Source organism: Camellia sinensis, chromosome 4, assembly GCF_055761805.1.
Source record: "Camellia sinensis isolate YWXY chromosome 4, ASM5576180v1, whole genome shotgun sequence".
NCBI lineage: Eukaryota > Viridiplantae > Streptophyta > Magnoliopsida > Ericales > Theaceae > Camellia > Camellia sinensis.
Genome location: NC_138964.1, coordinates 200,957,627 through 200,974,256, shown reverse-complemented (window position 1 = coordinate 200,974,256; position 16,630 = coordinate 200,957,627). Strand labels below are relative to the sequence as shown.

The 16,630-nt window shown below is 39.4% G+C and overlaps 1 protein-coding gene across 3 annotated transcripts; it reads right to left on the bottom strand.

Annotated features, from left to right (window-relative positions):
• Window positions 1-31: 31 nt before the first annotated feature.
• Window positions 32-16,214, bottom strand: LOC114306664 (ADP-ribosylation factor-like protein 8a). Of its 3 annotated transcripts, none has more exons than XM_082867327.1 (7): window positions 15,779-15,992; window positions 13,574-13,787; window positions 13,052-13,133; window positions 12,917-12,949; window positions 12,641-12,762; window positions 681-842; window positions 32-582 (listed from the first exon to the last, which is right to left on the bottom strand). In XM_082867327.1, exons 2-7 carry the CDS (start codon window positions 13,621-13,623, stop codon window positions 465-467), a joined length of 567 nt encoding a protein of 188 aa, XP_082723453.1. In that variant the 5' UTR covers window positions 13,624-13,787; window positions 15,779-15,992; the 3' UTR covers window positions 32-464. The 3 variants fall into 3 exon arrangements, with proteins under 3 accessions (XP_082723453.1, XP_082723454.1, XP_082723452.1); XM_082867328.1 differs by having other exon boundaries at window positions 13,626-13,787; window positions 15,779-15,990; XM_082867326.1 differs by lacking the exon at window positions 13,574-13,787 and having other exon boundaries at window positions 15,779-16,214.
• Window positions 16,215-16,630: the final 416 nt, after the last annotated feature.

The window sequence follows — 16,630 nt, the reverse complement described above, 5'->3', positions numbered from 1 at the left end:
GAAATTTCATTATGATTTTGACATGAAAACATAAAACTGAAGGAATCACTTTAAATATTTGAACTAGTTCTCTGGCATTACAGTACATGATTGCACAAAAAGGAACATGTAAAAGCATATCTTTTTCAAGCCCGCATATACAATGAGTTAAAAAGTGTTTCAATTCTACTTTTGAGGCTGCAAATTAGAGATGGTACTCATAACCTTCCTCACCACCAGATTCACTTGCATGTTAGCGCGCGCGCGCACATTCAAAACAGGAAAACTCTGATAAATGCTATCCGATAGACAAATGACTTGATATACAATACACAGCAACTCGGAGAGATGAAGGCAACACTAAGATGACAATTAGCAACCAAGTCAAACAAATCTCACCAACCACAAGCAAAAAAGATCTGCTGTACTGAAATTTTGGCAAAGAGTACAGATCCAAAATACAAGGTAGGAGCCTTCTTTCCCCCTCAGCTCTTTGATTTGGAATGCTTGACAAGCCAATCAATCACTGAGTCGATATTGGTTGAGTTTTTACATGAGATCATCAAGCAGCATACCTCTCTATCAGTGATGGATTTGAGCCCCCTACACAAGATAATTATCATTTTTAATTCCAAATTGAAACAAATTGAAAACCAAAAACTAAAGAATGACACGAGGGTAGTGACACCGTCAACGCTTACATCTGTTCAGTCAAAGCCTCCTTAGACAGAGCTCCCGGCTTGTCAATCTTATTGCCTAACACCAGCAAAGGAATACCGCTCAGCGATGGTTTGCTCAGCAAATCATGGAGTTCACTTCTTGAGATGTTGATGTTGTCATGATCAGCAGCATCAACAACATAACTGCAGATGAGTAAGTTCAAAGAACTAGCTAAATAAGAACGAAAAATAATGAAATTTCTGTCAAAGGAGAGTTAAGCTTCGCTAGTTGCACAAGGAGATTCATCTCAAAAATTAATTCAACTAGACAAAATATATTAGGTTAATTTTTTAGGCCTACTACAAAAGGTACTTCTTTTTTTTTTTAATCTTAGCAAAGAACTTAGTCAAAGAACAACTCTGAATCATTATTGTGAAGCTCATCGCCTAGAAAGAGAGATAGAAGATGGAAAATGAAGATAAAGAAAATAGATGGTTAGGTCTTTATATGAGTTAAAATGTCTTATTTTCCCTAGTTAAAATCTTGCATGGTGTGCAAGATTTTAATTTTCCGTCAAGATTGCTAACGGATTTATATGGAAGGAACATATTAAAACTAGCTTCAAACTACAAACTTTTTTGTTCAAATTAGAACTATAAGGAACAAAGACAAAGTCAACTCAATCTACAGGAACCACTGGTGTGTTACCCCCATTTGAATTATGTCCACCACACAATAATTTATACTTCACAAAAGAACACCCTATGAAAGTGATGGACCACCAGAAGGGCAACTCACAGGCACAAGATCTCTCTGTTTTTCTCAATTTTCTAACATGGGACTCTCCCCCTCTTGCTCTCTCTCGATCATTCTCTAAGAGCCAGCTGAGACTTATCTCCACTCGACTGCAGCTAATTAAAAAGAGTTTCATTATGCAGAACTAGAATACTTGAACTGTTGAATATGTTTTTTGATTTTTACAAACTTCAACAATGTAATTTCACTTAAAATAAAGTCAGCCGAGCAAAAATCCTAATTTTAAACCCTATTATTAAGATCACGTTTTGAATTTAACCTTCTACTCCATGTTTATATGATAGGATATTAGAAAGTTGAAGATTAAACCTACAAAGCACAGACACTTCTAAGAAAGTGAACTTTTAACATTCTAAAAAACAGTTACAAATGGACACAAGTCTTATTCCAAATGATTGACACACGGTATTACAAAATATAATTAAGAGGGGCATCCCCACCCACACAAGATTTGATGAACCTGAAGTTTACAGCCAAAAACAACATGCCTAAAAAAAAATGCAAAATGAAAATTGAATTAAAAATAAGAACAATCAATTTACCAAATGTTTTATAAGCCACACTATGAATGCAAATACGCATAAAAGTTACTAATAATTTCATAAAATTACTAGGTCCAACAAAAAAAATCATCAAAGTGATTTCTCAAGAACAAAAGCCGAAAATTAGCTTGACAGCATGAGGCAAGTTCAATAGCTAATGCATATGAAATATAGCGATCCCGGTTGTCTCTTTACTGTTCTGTTGTATTCCGAACTCGGTTCCGTGGAATTGGTAGTTGTATCTATCTTGTTGCCGTCCTTTAATTCCATTTGTTTGAGTTTTAGGATGTGTTGGGCAAGTTTCGAACAGGTGGGTTGAACCTTGATCTAAAATCTTGTTGCCAGATTTTTGGTCGCTCCGCTCGAGCGGGCCTTGTTGCGCTCGAGCGGAGATTGCACACTCCCAGTATTTCGTGTCCCTGCAAAACTTCTGCAGGCGTGATTTTTACGCTCGAGCGGGTTTCTTTACGCTCGAGCGGTCGCGCTCGAGCGGGTAGTACTTTTTTGTGTAAGTTCTGGGAGGGGGAAATCTACGCTAGAGCGGACTGGTTTTCGCGCTCGAGCGGATGTACTTTATTCTTGTGTCTTGGCGCTCGAGCGGGCCTTCTTGTGCTCGAGCATTCCTAGTTTTTTTGTTCTTGATGCTCGAGCGTTGTGTTCTCCGCTCGAGCGGAAATGTCGTATATCAGTTGGCAGCTGGGCATTTTAAAATCACTTTTTACATTCTCTCTCTCTCTCTTACTTTCTAAAAAGATATTTTGAGAGCTCCTCTCTCTAAAAACTCCCTTCTCTCTAGGGTTTGATCTAGTTAGAGTGTCTCACTATCCTCCGGCCTTTGTAAAAAGTGTATGGATCGTCGAGGGCTCCATTTTGATCCGTGAATCTTTGATTTTGGAGCATTTTGGTTTTCTTCAACTTCCCCGTTTGAGCTCTAATTTCGAGGTAGGGATATCCTACTCCTTCTCATGAGTTTTGTCTTTGAATTTTAGTATTTTGATGAGTTGGGGGTTGTTGGGTAATTTGAAAAAGTTTGGGCCTTTGTGTAATTTTACAAAAGTTGGGATTTTGTTTATATAAACTTATATGCATGTTTGGCATAGAGAAATGAGATCAATATTGGTTTATTGGTGAAAATGGAACCTTAGGGTTGTGATGTTAATTATGGGAAATGCTCTAATTACATTGATAAATTAATTGGTATAATTAATTTGAAGAAAAGAAGAATTAAATTGAGAATGTTAGAATTGGATGTGTATGGGATTAAAGGGTGTAGTTTGATTCGTTCATCGCTCACCTAGTTGAAATGTTGATTATATATCCATTTGGTGCATTTATTTTCAGTATAGAAATAACTGTTTTGGGCTATCGGTGGAGGATAGTCTTGATTGTTGTAAACACTGCATGATTAGGCAAACTAAAACTAATCGATTGAGTATGCTATTGAATATAGCAACTGGAATAATACATTAATTCTACGTATTGATTGATTGTATATGATCTATGTTTATATACATGTGTTGTGTGGGAGGAGATAGGGGATGTACTCCACGGTTTAGGGGAAGATAGGGGATGGACTTCTAAACCGAATTTTGTGTGACATTGATACAGCACTACAATGTGTATCAAGTGTTGATTATGGAAGTGTTTGAATTGATTTGATATAGCACTAAAATGTATATCGTTATCAATTGTAAAGAATAGAAGTGATTCTATGATTGTTGATACAACACCGAAATGTGTATCTTTCGCAAAGTGTGGGAATGGTTTATGTGTTATTGATACAGCATTAAAATGTGTATCCCTCATGAATTTTGAAAGTGTTTTAAAGATGAGTCTAAATCTCATTAAGTTATTTGGCTAGGTGTTGAGCCTTGTTTTCAAACTCAAAGTTGGAAAAGACATGGGAAATGAAATGTAACATGGACTTAATGTCATGAAATCGAAATGTGATTTATGTGGATGCATCTGTGTTGACCATCGATCAACTGCTAATCTTTTAGTCATTGTTCATGGCTGGTTTAGTGTATTTCTACTGGGCTGTGGCTCACCCTTTATGGGATATCATTTTCAGGTACAGGTAGCATGCCACCTCCAAGGACATAGCTTGGGAGGCTAGAGGCAGACAGATTGCTTTGTTATTTGCTTTCTTTTGATGTATTACATGTAAATTCAAGCCAAGGGCTTAATATGTATTGAGTTAGTACTCTTCTTTTTGTAACCAAGTGTTAACTTGGAAAGCTGTAAGCCTGTAGGGCAATTGCTTTTGTTGTTAACATGTAATACTTTTGTAAGAACTACTCAGATTAATAGAAAGATCGGTTGGTTTCTTTGTATCAATGCATGTCTAAAGAAATGGATTTTGTGTTTTTTTTTTTTAGGGCGTTACAACTTGGTATCAGAGCGTACCGGGTTCGAATACTTTGAGTACGTGGGAAGTGATTAGTATCACAATGGGTTTGCCTCGCTTGTTAGAGACTTATGTGTGACATTATGTGTTTATTTGATAACATGTTTATGTGACTACTTGGGTATGGGATTTAGTTTCTAGGATGTTGATTGGATCCTTGGGTTTCTGTGAGTCTTGTTGGAAAAGCACTTGATCAATGCTGTTTCTAACCGGAACTCTAGTAACGCCTCGGGACTATCATTATCCGGAAATGAAATTCGGAAGTGCTTATGTGTTTATGTGCTTACGTGGAGTGAATTACAGTTGTCCATGTATTAAGACGCGAGTGTTTAGTTTTGGCACATTTATGAATGTGCTAACGTTCTTCGTTACCTTTATTAGGATGTCAAGACGAGGACGTGGCAGACGTGGTAGGCAGGAGATGCCTTTACCGGATGATATTCCAGCACAGCAGGAGAGGGTTGGCCAGGCCAATGTGGCCGAGCCAGCAGGTCAGGAGGCTATGGGCGCTTCAGCCCGAGGGATAGCCGATGCTTTGAGGGAGTCTGTGGGTATTTTCCGAGCTGAGAATCCGGTTCAGGCTCCAGTTCAGGCCCAGGTTGTTGAGGCAGAGCCTTCCTTCTTGAAAAGGGAGTTCTTCCGGTCTAACCCGGACGAGTTTATTAGGGATCCGAAGGAGCCACTGAAGGCTGACGAGTGGTTAGAACAAATGAGTAAGACGTTCGAGATGCTTGGCATCGAGGACGGAGCGTTGAAAGTGATCTTGGCATCCTTCCAGCTTAAAGGGGGTGCGGGTCAGTGGTGGAAATACATGAGGGGCCGTATTGCTGGCACGTGGGAGGCTTTTGTGGAGGCTTTTCAGGAGAAGTATTTATCTCCAGCAGTCAGGGAGAAGCTGAGAGACCAGTTCTATCAGCTTTTTCAGTTGAGTTCTTCAGTAGCTGAGTATGAGGCTGCTTTCACTAGCTTGTCCAGGTTCGCACCTGAACTTGTGGCGTCCGAGGAACACCGCTGTATCGAGTTCGAGAAGAGGTTGAGGCGCGGCCTCAAGATGAGGGTTGGAGGTTCGATGATCCGAGATTATGGGCGCTTGGTTGATGCTGCAGCCTATATGGAGATCATGATGCAGGAAGAGGAGGGACAGAGAGGCTCCAAGAGGAGCCAAGATGGTCAGGGTGATGGCAGGAGACAGAGGGGTGCTAACCCTCAGCAGTCTCAGGGTGGTGTTGCTAGGTCGACCTTTCCAGTGCCGAGTGCAAGCTCGGGGAGAGGTAATCAGGGGGAGTTCACCTGTTACAAGTGTGGTCAGTTGGGCCACAAGGCTTCAGTTTGCCCACAGAGGGGAGGAGGTCAGAGAGCTGCTTCATCTTCAGCTAGACCGCAGAGCCAGAGTCAGGGCAGGGGCAGCCCTTGTCTTGTTATCAGTGTGGTCAGCCTGGGCACCTGAAGAGGTTTTGCCCACAGTTGAGTGCCACTTCGAGCGCATCTGGTTCTAGGCAGACGCAGGGTTTTCAGCCAGCTCAGTCTGTGCAGGCCTCGAGGGCCAATCCGGGAGCTTCGTCGTCCCAGTCAGTGCAACAGTCGTTTGCTCCGAGGGGTGAGCAGTTGGATCAGGGGCCTACAGGGCACGTGTATGCTGTTACCGCACAGGACCTAGTACCGGCTCCATCAGTAGTGAGAGGTACCTTTCTGTTTTGCAACTCGGTTGCTAGTGTATTGATTGATACGGGTGCATCTCATTCTTTTGTATCTGCTGCATTTGCATCTGTTTTGGAATTAGAGTTGGCACAGTTAGCATCTCCTATATGTGTAGTATCGCCTGTTGGTGGTGAGTTGATCTTGAAACAAGGTGTTAGGGGTTGTGATATAGAGGTCGCCGACCATAGGCTTCCTTTTCCTTTTGTTGTCATGCCCATGAAGGGTTTTGATGTTATTTTGGGTATGGACTGGCTATCTTCATACCGGGCTGTTATTGATTGCAACCGCCAGAGGGTCACAGTTTGTACCTTGAGCGGGGAGTGTTTCCATTTCTTGGGGGATCGGGTTGGTAGTGTGTTGCCACCGATGTATGATCCGCGAGGGCGGAATGAGCTTGGTGGTCTACTTGTTAGCTTTATGAGTGGTGAGTGTGATGAGACCCAGATTGTATTGCCGAGGGTGGTTTGTGAGTATTCGGATGTTTTTCCCGAGGATCTCGTTAGTTTACCACCTCACCAAGAGATAGAGTTCTCTATTGATTTAGTGCCCGGCACAGCGCCGATTTCTATAGCATCTTATCGTTTTGCCCCAGCCGAGTTGAGTGAGTTGAAGATTCAGCTCCAGGAATTGCTAGATAAGGGTTTTGTTCGCCCTAGTGTTTCGCCGTGGGGAGCACCGGCCTTCTTTGCTAAAAAGAAAGATGGTGCCTTGAGACTGTGTATAGACTACCGGAAGTTGAATCGCCCTAGGTTCAAAAATAAGTACCCTATGCGCCATATAGATGATCTGTTTGACCAGTTGAAGGGTTCCTGTTGTTTCTCTAAGATAGACTTGAGATCGGGTTATCACCAGTTGAGGGTCAGGGAAGAGGATATTCCGAAGACGGCATTCCGTACGCAGTATGGCCATTATAAGTTTCTGGTGATGCCATTCGGGCTTACCAATGCACCGGCAGTCTTTATGGACTTGATGAACCAGATCTTCTCGGAATTCTTGGATCGATTTGTAGTCCTTTTCGTGAACGACATTCTTATCTATTCGCCTTCTGAGGAGGAGCACGAGGAACACTTGAGAGTGGTGCTTGAGTTGCTTAGAGCCCATAGGCTTTATGCCAAGTTTGGGAAGTGTGAGTTCTGGCTAGGAGAGGTCAAATTCTTAGGCCATGTGGTATCCAGGGAAGGGGTGTCTGTTGATACATCCAAGGTAGAGGCAGTGCAAGATTGGACACAACTTAAGAGTGTGTTTGAGATCCGCAGTTTTCTGGGATTAGCTGGGTATTACCCTCGGTTTGTGAAAGATTTCTCCAGGCTAGCTTCGCCGTTGACTAGATTGACGCAAAAAAGAGTCAAGTTTGTGTGGAGTGAGACTTGCGAAAAGTCGTTCCAAGAGTTGAAAGTTAGATTGACCACTGCTCCGGTCTTGATTATTCCGGAGAGAGGGTTGGGTTATGCAGTTTATTGTGATGCCTCACGAGAGGGTTTGGGTTGTGTGTTGATGCAAGAGGGGAAAGTGGTAGCTTATGGCTCACGTCAGTTGAAAATACACGAGAAGAATTACCCTACACACGACCTAGAGTTAGCAGCAGTGATCTTTGCCTTGAAGATTTGGAAGCACTACCTTTGTGGTGAGAGGTTCGAGGTGTTCTCAGACTACAAGAGTTTGAAGTATCTGTTTACACAGAGATACTTGAATTTGAGGCAGAGGAGATGGATGGAGTTCATTGAGGACTATGATTTTGAGTTGCACTATCACCCGAGAAAGGCCAATGTTGTGGCCGATGCCCTTAGTAGGAAATCCATTAGTGATGTAGCTTGTATATCCATCCGGGATTGGGAGATGTTGGGTGCACTTGGCGAGTTTGATTTGCTTTTGGGCGAATCTGTTGAGGTTGCGGCCTTGTTTTCTGTTGTTGCGCAACCTACACTTGTGACACGAGTGTTAGAGGCACAGAGAGTTGACCTTGAGGTAGAGTCCCTCCGAGAGAAGATCTCCAGTGGGAAAGTTGAGAAGGGTTTGACGGTGTATCCCGACCAGAGTGTGAGATACAGAGACCGTTTGTTTGTGCCGGAGTCTTGCCGAGAGGAAGTACTCTGAGAGTTCAATCATTCACGCCTTGCGGTGCATCCAGGAGGCACTAAGATGAATCGGGATTTGGGTCACCAGTTTTGGTGGCGGGGTATGAAGAGAGATGTGGCTGTTTTCGTATCGAAGTGCCTTACTTGCCAGCAAGTGAAGGCCGAGCATCAGAGGCCAGCTGTTTTGTTGCAACCCTTGCCTATTGCCGAGTGGAAATGGGAGCATGTCACTATGGACTTCGTTGTAGGTCTTCCGAAGACTCAGCGGGGTAGTGATGCCATTTGGGTGGTTGTAGACCGGTTGACTAAGTCAGCGCACTTCATTCCTATGCGCGTGAGAGATTCGGTAGATTATCTCGTCGACTTGTATATTCGGGACATAGTGAGATTGTACGGGGTCCCAGTGACGATCGTCTCAGATAGATATCCTCATTTTACTGCTAGGTTGTGGCAGAGTTTGCAGAGTGCCTTGGGCACTAAGTTGACCGTTAGTACGGCTTATCATCCTCAGACTAACGGGCAGTCCGAGCGTATTATTCAGATCCTTGAGGATATGCTTCGAGGTTGTGTCCTTGACTTTAGTGGGACGTGGGAGAGGCACTTGCCCTTGGTGGAGTTTGCCTACAACAACAGTTTTCAGTCTAGCATCGGTATGGCACTGTTTGAGGCCTTGTATGGCCGACCGTGTAGGTCTCCAGTGTGTTGGGCCGAGGTGGGTGATACACCTTTGCTGGGTCCGGAGTTGGTTAGGGTGACGACGGAGAAAGTTGAGCTTATCCGTAGGAGGCTTGTTACAACCCAGAGTCGCCAAAAGAGTTATGCCGACCGTAGGAGGAGGCCTTTGGCGTTTGAGGTAGGTGATCATGTCTTCTTGAAAATATCACCTAGACGAAGTTTGATGAGGTTTGGAAAGAGTGGGAAGTTATCCCCTTGGTTTATCGGTCCCTTTGAGATCCTTGAGAGGATTGGGGAGGTCGCTTATCATTTAGCTTTACCACCGCAGTTGTCCGGAGTGCATAACGTGTTTCATGTGAGTATGCTTCAGAAGTATGAGCCGGATCCGTCCCATGTGTTAGATTGGACCGACTTGGAGGTAGATGAGGATGTCTCGTATGAGGAGAGACCAGTTCGGGTCTTGGATATGCGGGATCAAGTCTTACGAGGCAAGACCATTCCCTTGGTAAAAGTCTTGTGGAAACATCACGGAGTGGAAGAAGCCACTTCGGAACGTGGGTTGGAGGTCCGAGAGAGATATCCGGATCTATTTATGGATGTTTGAGCATGTATTGTATATTTTGTTGTATTGTTGAACCTTAAGAGTATTGAATATATCTTAGGTTGTAAAACATGGTTTATGTTTTGATTTAATGGAAGTATTTTGAAACTTGCCTCAAAATGGAAATTTAATGTAACATTGCATATGTTGGATGTATTGTAGAAATGGAAATATATCATGAATACTGAATATGATATAGAATTGTGGAATGTAGTATTGAAATTTGTGGAATTTCAGGAAATGCATAACTATAATGCATGTTGTGGAAAATGTTGTAAACTGCCTCTTGAAAAGAGATGAGATGACCGGTAATGGGCCGAGTTGTTAAAATTCGCATTGTGATAATGTTGGGAATTGAGAAAATCTTGTTTTTAAAAAACTTATATTTAATTTCGGGGACGAAATTCTTTAAGAGGGGGAGGTTATAGCGATCCCGGTTGTCCCTTTACTGTTCTGTTGTATTCCGGACTCGGTTCCGTGGAGTTGGTAGTTGTATCTATCTTGTTGTCGTCCTTTAATTCCATTTGTTTGAGTTTTAGGATGTGTTGGGCATGTTTCGAACAGGTGGGTTGAACCTTGATCTAAAATCTTGTTGCCAGATTTTTGGTCATTCCGTTCGAGCGGGCCTTGTTGCGCTCAAGCGGAGATTGCACACTCCCAGTATTTCGTGTCCCTGCAAAACTTCTGCAGGTGTGATTTTTACGCTCGAGCGGGTTTCTTTACGCTCGAGCGGTCGCGCTCGAGCAGGTACTCTGGCGCTCGAGCAGGTACTCTGGCGCTCGAGCGGGTAGTACTTTTTGGTGTAAGTTATGGGAGGGAGAAATCTACGCTCGAGCAGACTGGTTTTCGCGCTCGAGCGGATATACTTTATTCTTGTGTCTTGACGCTCGAGCGGGCCTTCTTGCGCTCGAGCGTTCCTAGTTTTTTTGTTCTTGACGCTCGAGCGTTGTGTTCTCCGCTCGAGCAGAAATGTCGTATATCAGTTGGCAGTTGGGCATTTTAAAATCACTTTTTACATTCTCTCTCTCTCTCTTACTTTCTAAAAAGATATTTTGAGAGCTCCTCTCTCTAAAAACTCTCTTCTCTCTAGGGTTTGATCTAGTTAGAGTGTCTCACTATCCTCCGGCCTTTGTAAAAAGTGTGTGGATCGTTGAGGGCTCCATTTTGATCCGTGAATCTTTGATTTTGGAGCATTTTGGTTTTCTTCAACTTCCCCGTTTGAGCTCTAATTTCGAGGTAGGGATATCCTACTCCTTCTCATGAGTTTTGTCTTTGAATTTTAGTATTTTGATGAGTTGGGGGTTGTTGGGTAATTTGAAAAAGTTTGGGCCTTTGTGTAATTTTACAAAAGTTGGGATTTTGTTTATATAAACTTATATACATGTTTGGCATAGAGAAATGAGATCAATATTGGTTTATTGGTGAAAATGGAACCTTAGGGTTGTGATGTTAATTATGGGAAATGCTCTAATTACATTGATAAATTAATTGGTATAATTAATTTGAAGAAAATAAGAATTAAATTGAGAATGTTAGAATTGGATGTGTATGGGATTAAAGGGTGTAGTTTGATTCGTTCATCGCTCACCTAGTTGAAATGTTGATTATATATCCATTTGGTGCATTTATTTTCAGTATAGAAATAACTGCTTTGGGCTATCGGTGGAGGATAGTCTTGATTGTTGTAGACACTGCATGATTAGGCAAACTAAAACTAATCGATTGAGTATGCTATTGAATATAGCAACTGGAATAATACATTAATTCTATGTATTGATTGATTGTATATGATCTATGTTTATATACATGTGTTGTGTGGGAGGAGATAGGGGATGTACTCCACGGTTTAGGGGAAGATAGGGAATGGACCTCTAAACCGGATTTTGTGTGACATTAATACAGCACTACAATATGTATCAAGTGTTGATTATGGAAGTGTTTGAATTGATTTGATATAGCACTAAAATGTATATCGTTATCAATTTTAAGAATAGAAGTGATTCTATGATTGTTGATACAGCACCGAAATGTGTATCTTTCGCAAAGTATGGGAATGGTTTATGTGTTATTGATACAACATTAAAATGTGTATCCCTCATGAATTTTGAAAGTGTTTTAAAGATGAGTCTAAATCTCATTAAGTTATTTGGTTAGGTGTTGAGCCTTGTTTTCAAACTCAAAGTTGGAAAAGACATGGGAAATGAAATGTAACATGGACTTAATGTCATGAAATCGAAATGTGATATATGTGGATGCATCTGTGTTGACCATCAATCAACTGCTAATCTTTTAGTCATTGTTCATGGCTGGTTTAGTGTATTTTTACTGAACTGTGACTCACCCTTTATGGGACATCATTTTCAGGTACAGGTAGCATGCCACCTCCAAGGACATAGCTTGGGAGGCTAGAAGCAGACAGACTGCTTTGTTATTTGCTTTCTTTTGATGTATTACATGTAAATTCAAACCAAGGGCTTAATATGTATTGAGTTAGTACTCTTCTTTTTGTAACCAAGTGTTAACTTGGAAAGCTATAAGCCTGTAGGGCAATTGCTTTTGTTGTTAACATGTAATACTTTTGTAAGAACTACTCAGATTAATAGAAAGATCGGTTGGTTTCTTTGTATCAATGCATGTCTAAAGAGATGGGTTTTATATATTTTTTTTTAGGGCGTTACACGAAAACTGAGAAACTTTCATTCTTGTAAAACTGATACATTAAGCCTCTTATTAAAAAAAAAATCTCATACAATAAAATCAGTTTTGCATTATAAAGTGTACATTACGGACTCAATATCAAAAGAAAATACCCTTACATACCATAACTAAAATGGATCCTTGAAAATGAATAGGACATGCACATGAAATGCCTATTTTAAAATGTTATAATTTTATAAATGCAATCGTGTTGGCAATTTGTAAAGAAATCTACAGTTGTCCCAGAAAATACATTTAAAAATCAATATAAATTCTCTGTCACATGTCAAATCCATTATAAGAGTTTTCATACCGCAGCTACAAGGAAGCATTAAGAGTGAACATAGTGTATTAATTTATATCTGTCAATTTGAAACATTAAATTGTGTTTTATACAACTAAACTTCAAAGGATTTATGTAATGTGTTTATCAGTGTATTTATATGTATGGCTATTTCTTTTCAAATGAGATAGAAAGACAGTGTCATACACAATAGCAGAAACCGCGCGACAGTATCTCTCCCACATACTACGAAATCTGGGTTGACCTCCAAGATCCCACAACTTTATTGTAACATTCCCTTTAGTTACTTTCCTCATATTGAATCCCACCTGAAGAGCAAATGGCATGCAATGTGTTAATATCCATAGAATGACAAAATGAGGCTGACAATTCTCTAACGAAAAAAGAAACAAAGAAAATGTAGGAGATTCTTTTGCCCAAAATAAGAGCTAAGTATGAACCCCTCTAAAGAAGAGAACTCACTGTAGGGATCATGTCTTCACTATATCCACCAGTCTATAAGCAAAAACAAGAAGCCAGTTACCAATGCATCAGAAGTAGGCGCCAAAAGTTGAAGGAAGGGGGAAAAAATAGTCTGATTTACATTTATTAACTTACAGCAATGACATTTACAAGTGAAGTTTTTCCAGCATTCTGAAGCCCTATCAAAGAAAGCTCCATTTCCTGCTTAAAAAAGAGGCTGCAACCATGTAAACAATAACCCAAATGGGACAGTTAGAGCAGTCAGGGAAACAGAAAAAATTTGTGCCAAACAATGATATTGAAACATTCCATGAAAAAATTCTCAACACAAGTTGTTTCACAAGAAAAGTCACCAATATCACCCTGAGGCGAATTCAAACTTACTTATCTGAGGACAGCATGTGCCACTTCTAGAAATTCACTAGTCAACTATGTTTGCATTCCAAATATAACATCTCTTGGAGTTTTAGTGAGAAAGAATTGCAATTTATATGGATTGGAGTTTTACAAATGCATCTCAAACCCAAGTTACCAAGCCACCAGTCTTAGGGAAAGAGTGATACACATCAACTTATTTGTTAATAATGAGGGTAAGCAGATGAGAAACAGAAAGTGTATGACGAAAACTTTGAGAAATGAACACCAAAAACAGCTTACAAGTTACATGTAGGCATACGGCAGATCCATGTCAAAAAGCAGGAAGGCATACCCAATTTATGGTTATAATGAAATGTCCAATGCTCACATGAATTACATCATTCACCCTTCCAAAGTGGTTAAATCCTTACTCCAAACACTTGCTACGCCTCAAATTTACAGGAATCAAGGGTGCAGCTAAATTTTTTTTCCTAATTTTCCAACCTCTCAAATCCTTCATGTAAGAAAGCCCATATTAGTAAAAATATTGGGTTTCCCCTTTTCTTAGTGTTTGCTACTGCTCAACTGAAGTTCAAGAAAATCAAGACATGTTTTACAGAACTTTTAGCACATAAAGTGATTTTCCAAAGGAAAATAGAAAATACCCACATCAAGGAAACACCAAATGATATTTTCAAGACTATTTTTTTGTAATCCAGTCAACAATGCTAAAATGACTGAAAACATCATCTACTGAAACTTTTCACTGTTTTCAGATAAACATGCACTAAAACTTATTTATAAAAACACTCGTGCCCAACAAGCCTAAGGATGAGGTGCGAACATTGTACATGCAAAGTACACAAGCTGTCATTCTTGCTATGAGTGTGGACATTTTAACGAGTTCAACCCAAATGGCATTATTAAAACTTGACATTCTGTTCGGTATCATTCTTGAAAAAAATTATATCTAAAAAAATACATGTTCAAAAGAACTATTTTCTAAAAACATCCTCCTTCTAGGAAAGAGTTTTAAATTGTTTTCTGGGTCAAAATAATAATAAAAATGATTCATACAGTGTCAACAATGAGAAAATATTGTGTTTTCAAACTTGCCATATTTTTTTTTTTCCCCCTAAAAATATGAAAAACGAATAAGACAAGCCCTAATGTTCTACAAACCACATAGGATGGAACCCATCCGTGAAAACTGACCAAGCTCTCATTCTAGCGATGTGGGAGAATTGTTAGGATCGTAACATATCACCATGCTCCACAGTTGATGTCCATGGCAGCCGCACTCAATCGATACTGACCCTAATGGTAGCCCTTTTATCTTCTAATGGCTTCACTTACCAATCAGTATTCCACAACTTGACAAGTATCTTAATCCAACCAGTTGTTGTCAAACACTAACAATTTTATTAAAATAGTGAATTGTGAATCGTAAATGCGCTTTATTTAACACAAAATATATAATTTTATATATGTGCATGCATAAAAAAATACAGTGTCTAAAATAAAATTAATATCAATATAAATAAATTGTATATATGTTTATATACATATAAAATCATGTATATCAATAAAATTAACTAATCTTTTTTTTTCTTTTCTTTTTTTTGAAAATGGCATAGTTTCATAATATTGTGTAAATATAAATGAATCGTAATGAATTGCAATCACTCGCAATGAAAATCATAGTTATTGAATTGTAAAATTCACTCAATTTAAAATTCAACAACACAAATTGAGTTGTTTTAATTGAAACTTGTATCAAATCGTACAAATCCAACCGTGAATTTCAAGATTCTAACGACTATATGATCCAGCCTATTCAACGCCTCCTCCACAACTCGAACCACAAAGCCGCACCCATCTGATCCAATCCCATATTCTACATGGTGGCCAACTCTGACACCAAATGATACAAATCACCTAGATAGAACTCACCTTTGAAAAGCGACTTACAAAAGTAGAGTGCCCAAGATGCACATGGCCAAGCTCAGATTTTAACTATATGTAGGAGAATTGTTAGGACCGTAACAGCGGGATTCTATGATATTCGGTAAATATTGTCACTTCATAGTGAATTGATATCGTAGTAGTTGCTACAAGAGAGACACAACCGAACTAAGACATTATTGTTGCCTGCAGACTGACCTAGGGCTAGCCTAGTTGGGCAAAACACTTGCATGTACACAAAACAATTTTTGAAAAAAGAAAAACCACAACAGATCTCACAACATATGAAGGCCCCTAATAAATCCATTGATCCATTCACAAAACAATCTGTTTCCGAAAAGCAAGACAAACGCAACAATTCACCATAAATTACCTTGTGCAACTTAAAAAACACAAGTTTATTGAAAACAAAGTTTCGTTATAGAATCAAAAATTGATGTTTATGTGAATGAACAGGCATCAAAATCTTTTCAAAATGATTACATACACAACACGGCATCGTCTGTATATATGGAAAATTGGAGGAGTGAGAGAGCTAACCTTCGAAGCCAATTGAGAAAAGCTTCCCAGAGACCCATTGATGGTGAGAGAGAGAGAGAGAGATCTGAGCCTTAGATTGGTCTCTCCGGTGAACTTTTTATTATTTTTTTGGTTGCCTTTTCCGTCGCTATGGATTATTAGTAGTAATTTATACGAATACAAAGGTATGAATGATTACCGGAGAGACAAAATGGACCTCTACAACACAACACACACCACAACGCGAGAGAGGAGAGGACAAAAGAATCCAAGCTGGGACAGTGCTAAATCAGTACGTGGACCAATCAAAGATGAGTTTCCTTGGATGTGATTCTATTCCATACTATTTGTCAATATCCTATTGGAGTTGCAATCAACCCCCCTTATTCTTCAGGGCAACACAAATTTCCACAAAAATAATAATTAATAATTGTTATCATTCATGTAAACACTGACTAATTAATTATCTTATCTTCTATAAATTTTATACGTGTCGAACGAATAAGGAACTAAATAAGTAAATGATGTTAATAATAAGGAGCAGATAAGATAAATTGTAACATTTTATTGATCAGACATATAAATACATGATCTTTCTTACCTATTGAAAATAATTTTGATAAACTACAATTTTGTTTGAGTTTGTTTTTGTTTGTGTATTTTACTAGGTGCTAATCTAGTTGAGATTTGATAGTGTATAATTTTACTTTTGCTCTTGTCTCTTTCTTTATTAATGTATGATTATATATATTTATGTCGATTATCATCAATAATTTTTTTTTTATTGATCAAAATAAAAACCACACAAATGGATTAATAAAATGAAAAATTATTCAAAAAATTTATATACTATGGGTTTATTTTTAAATGACA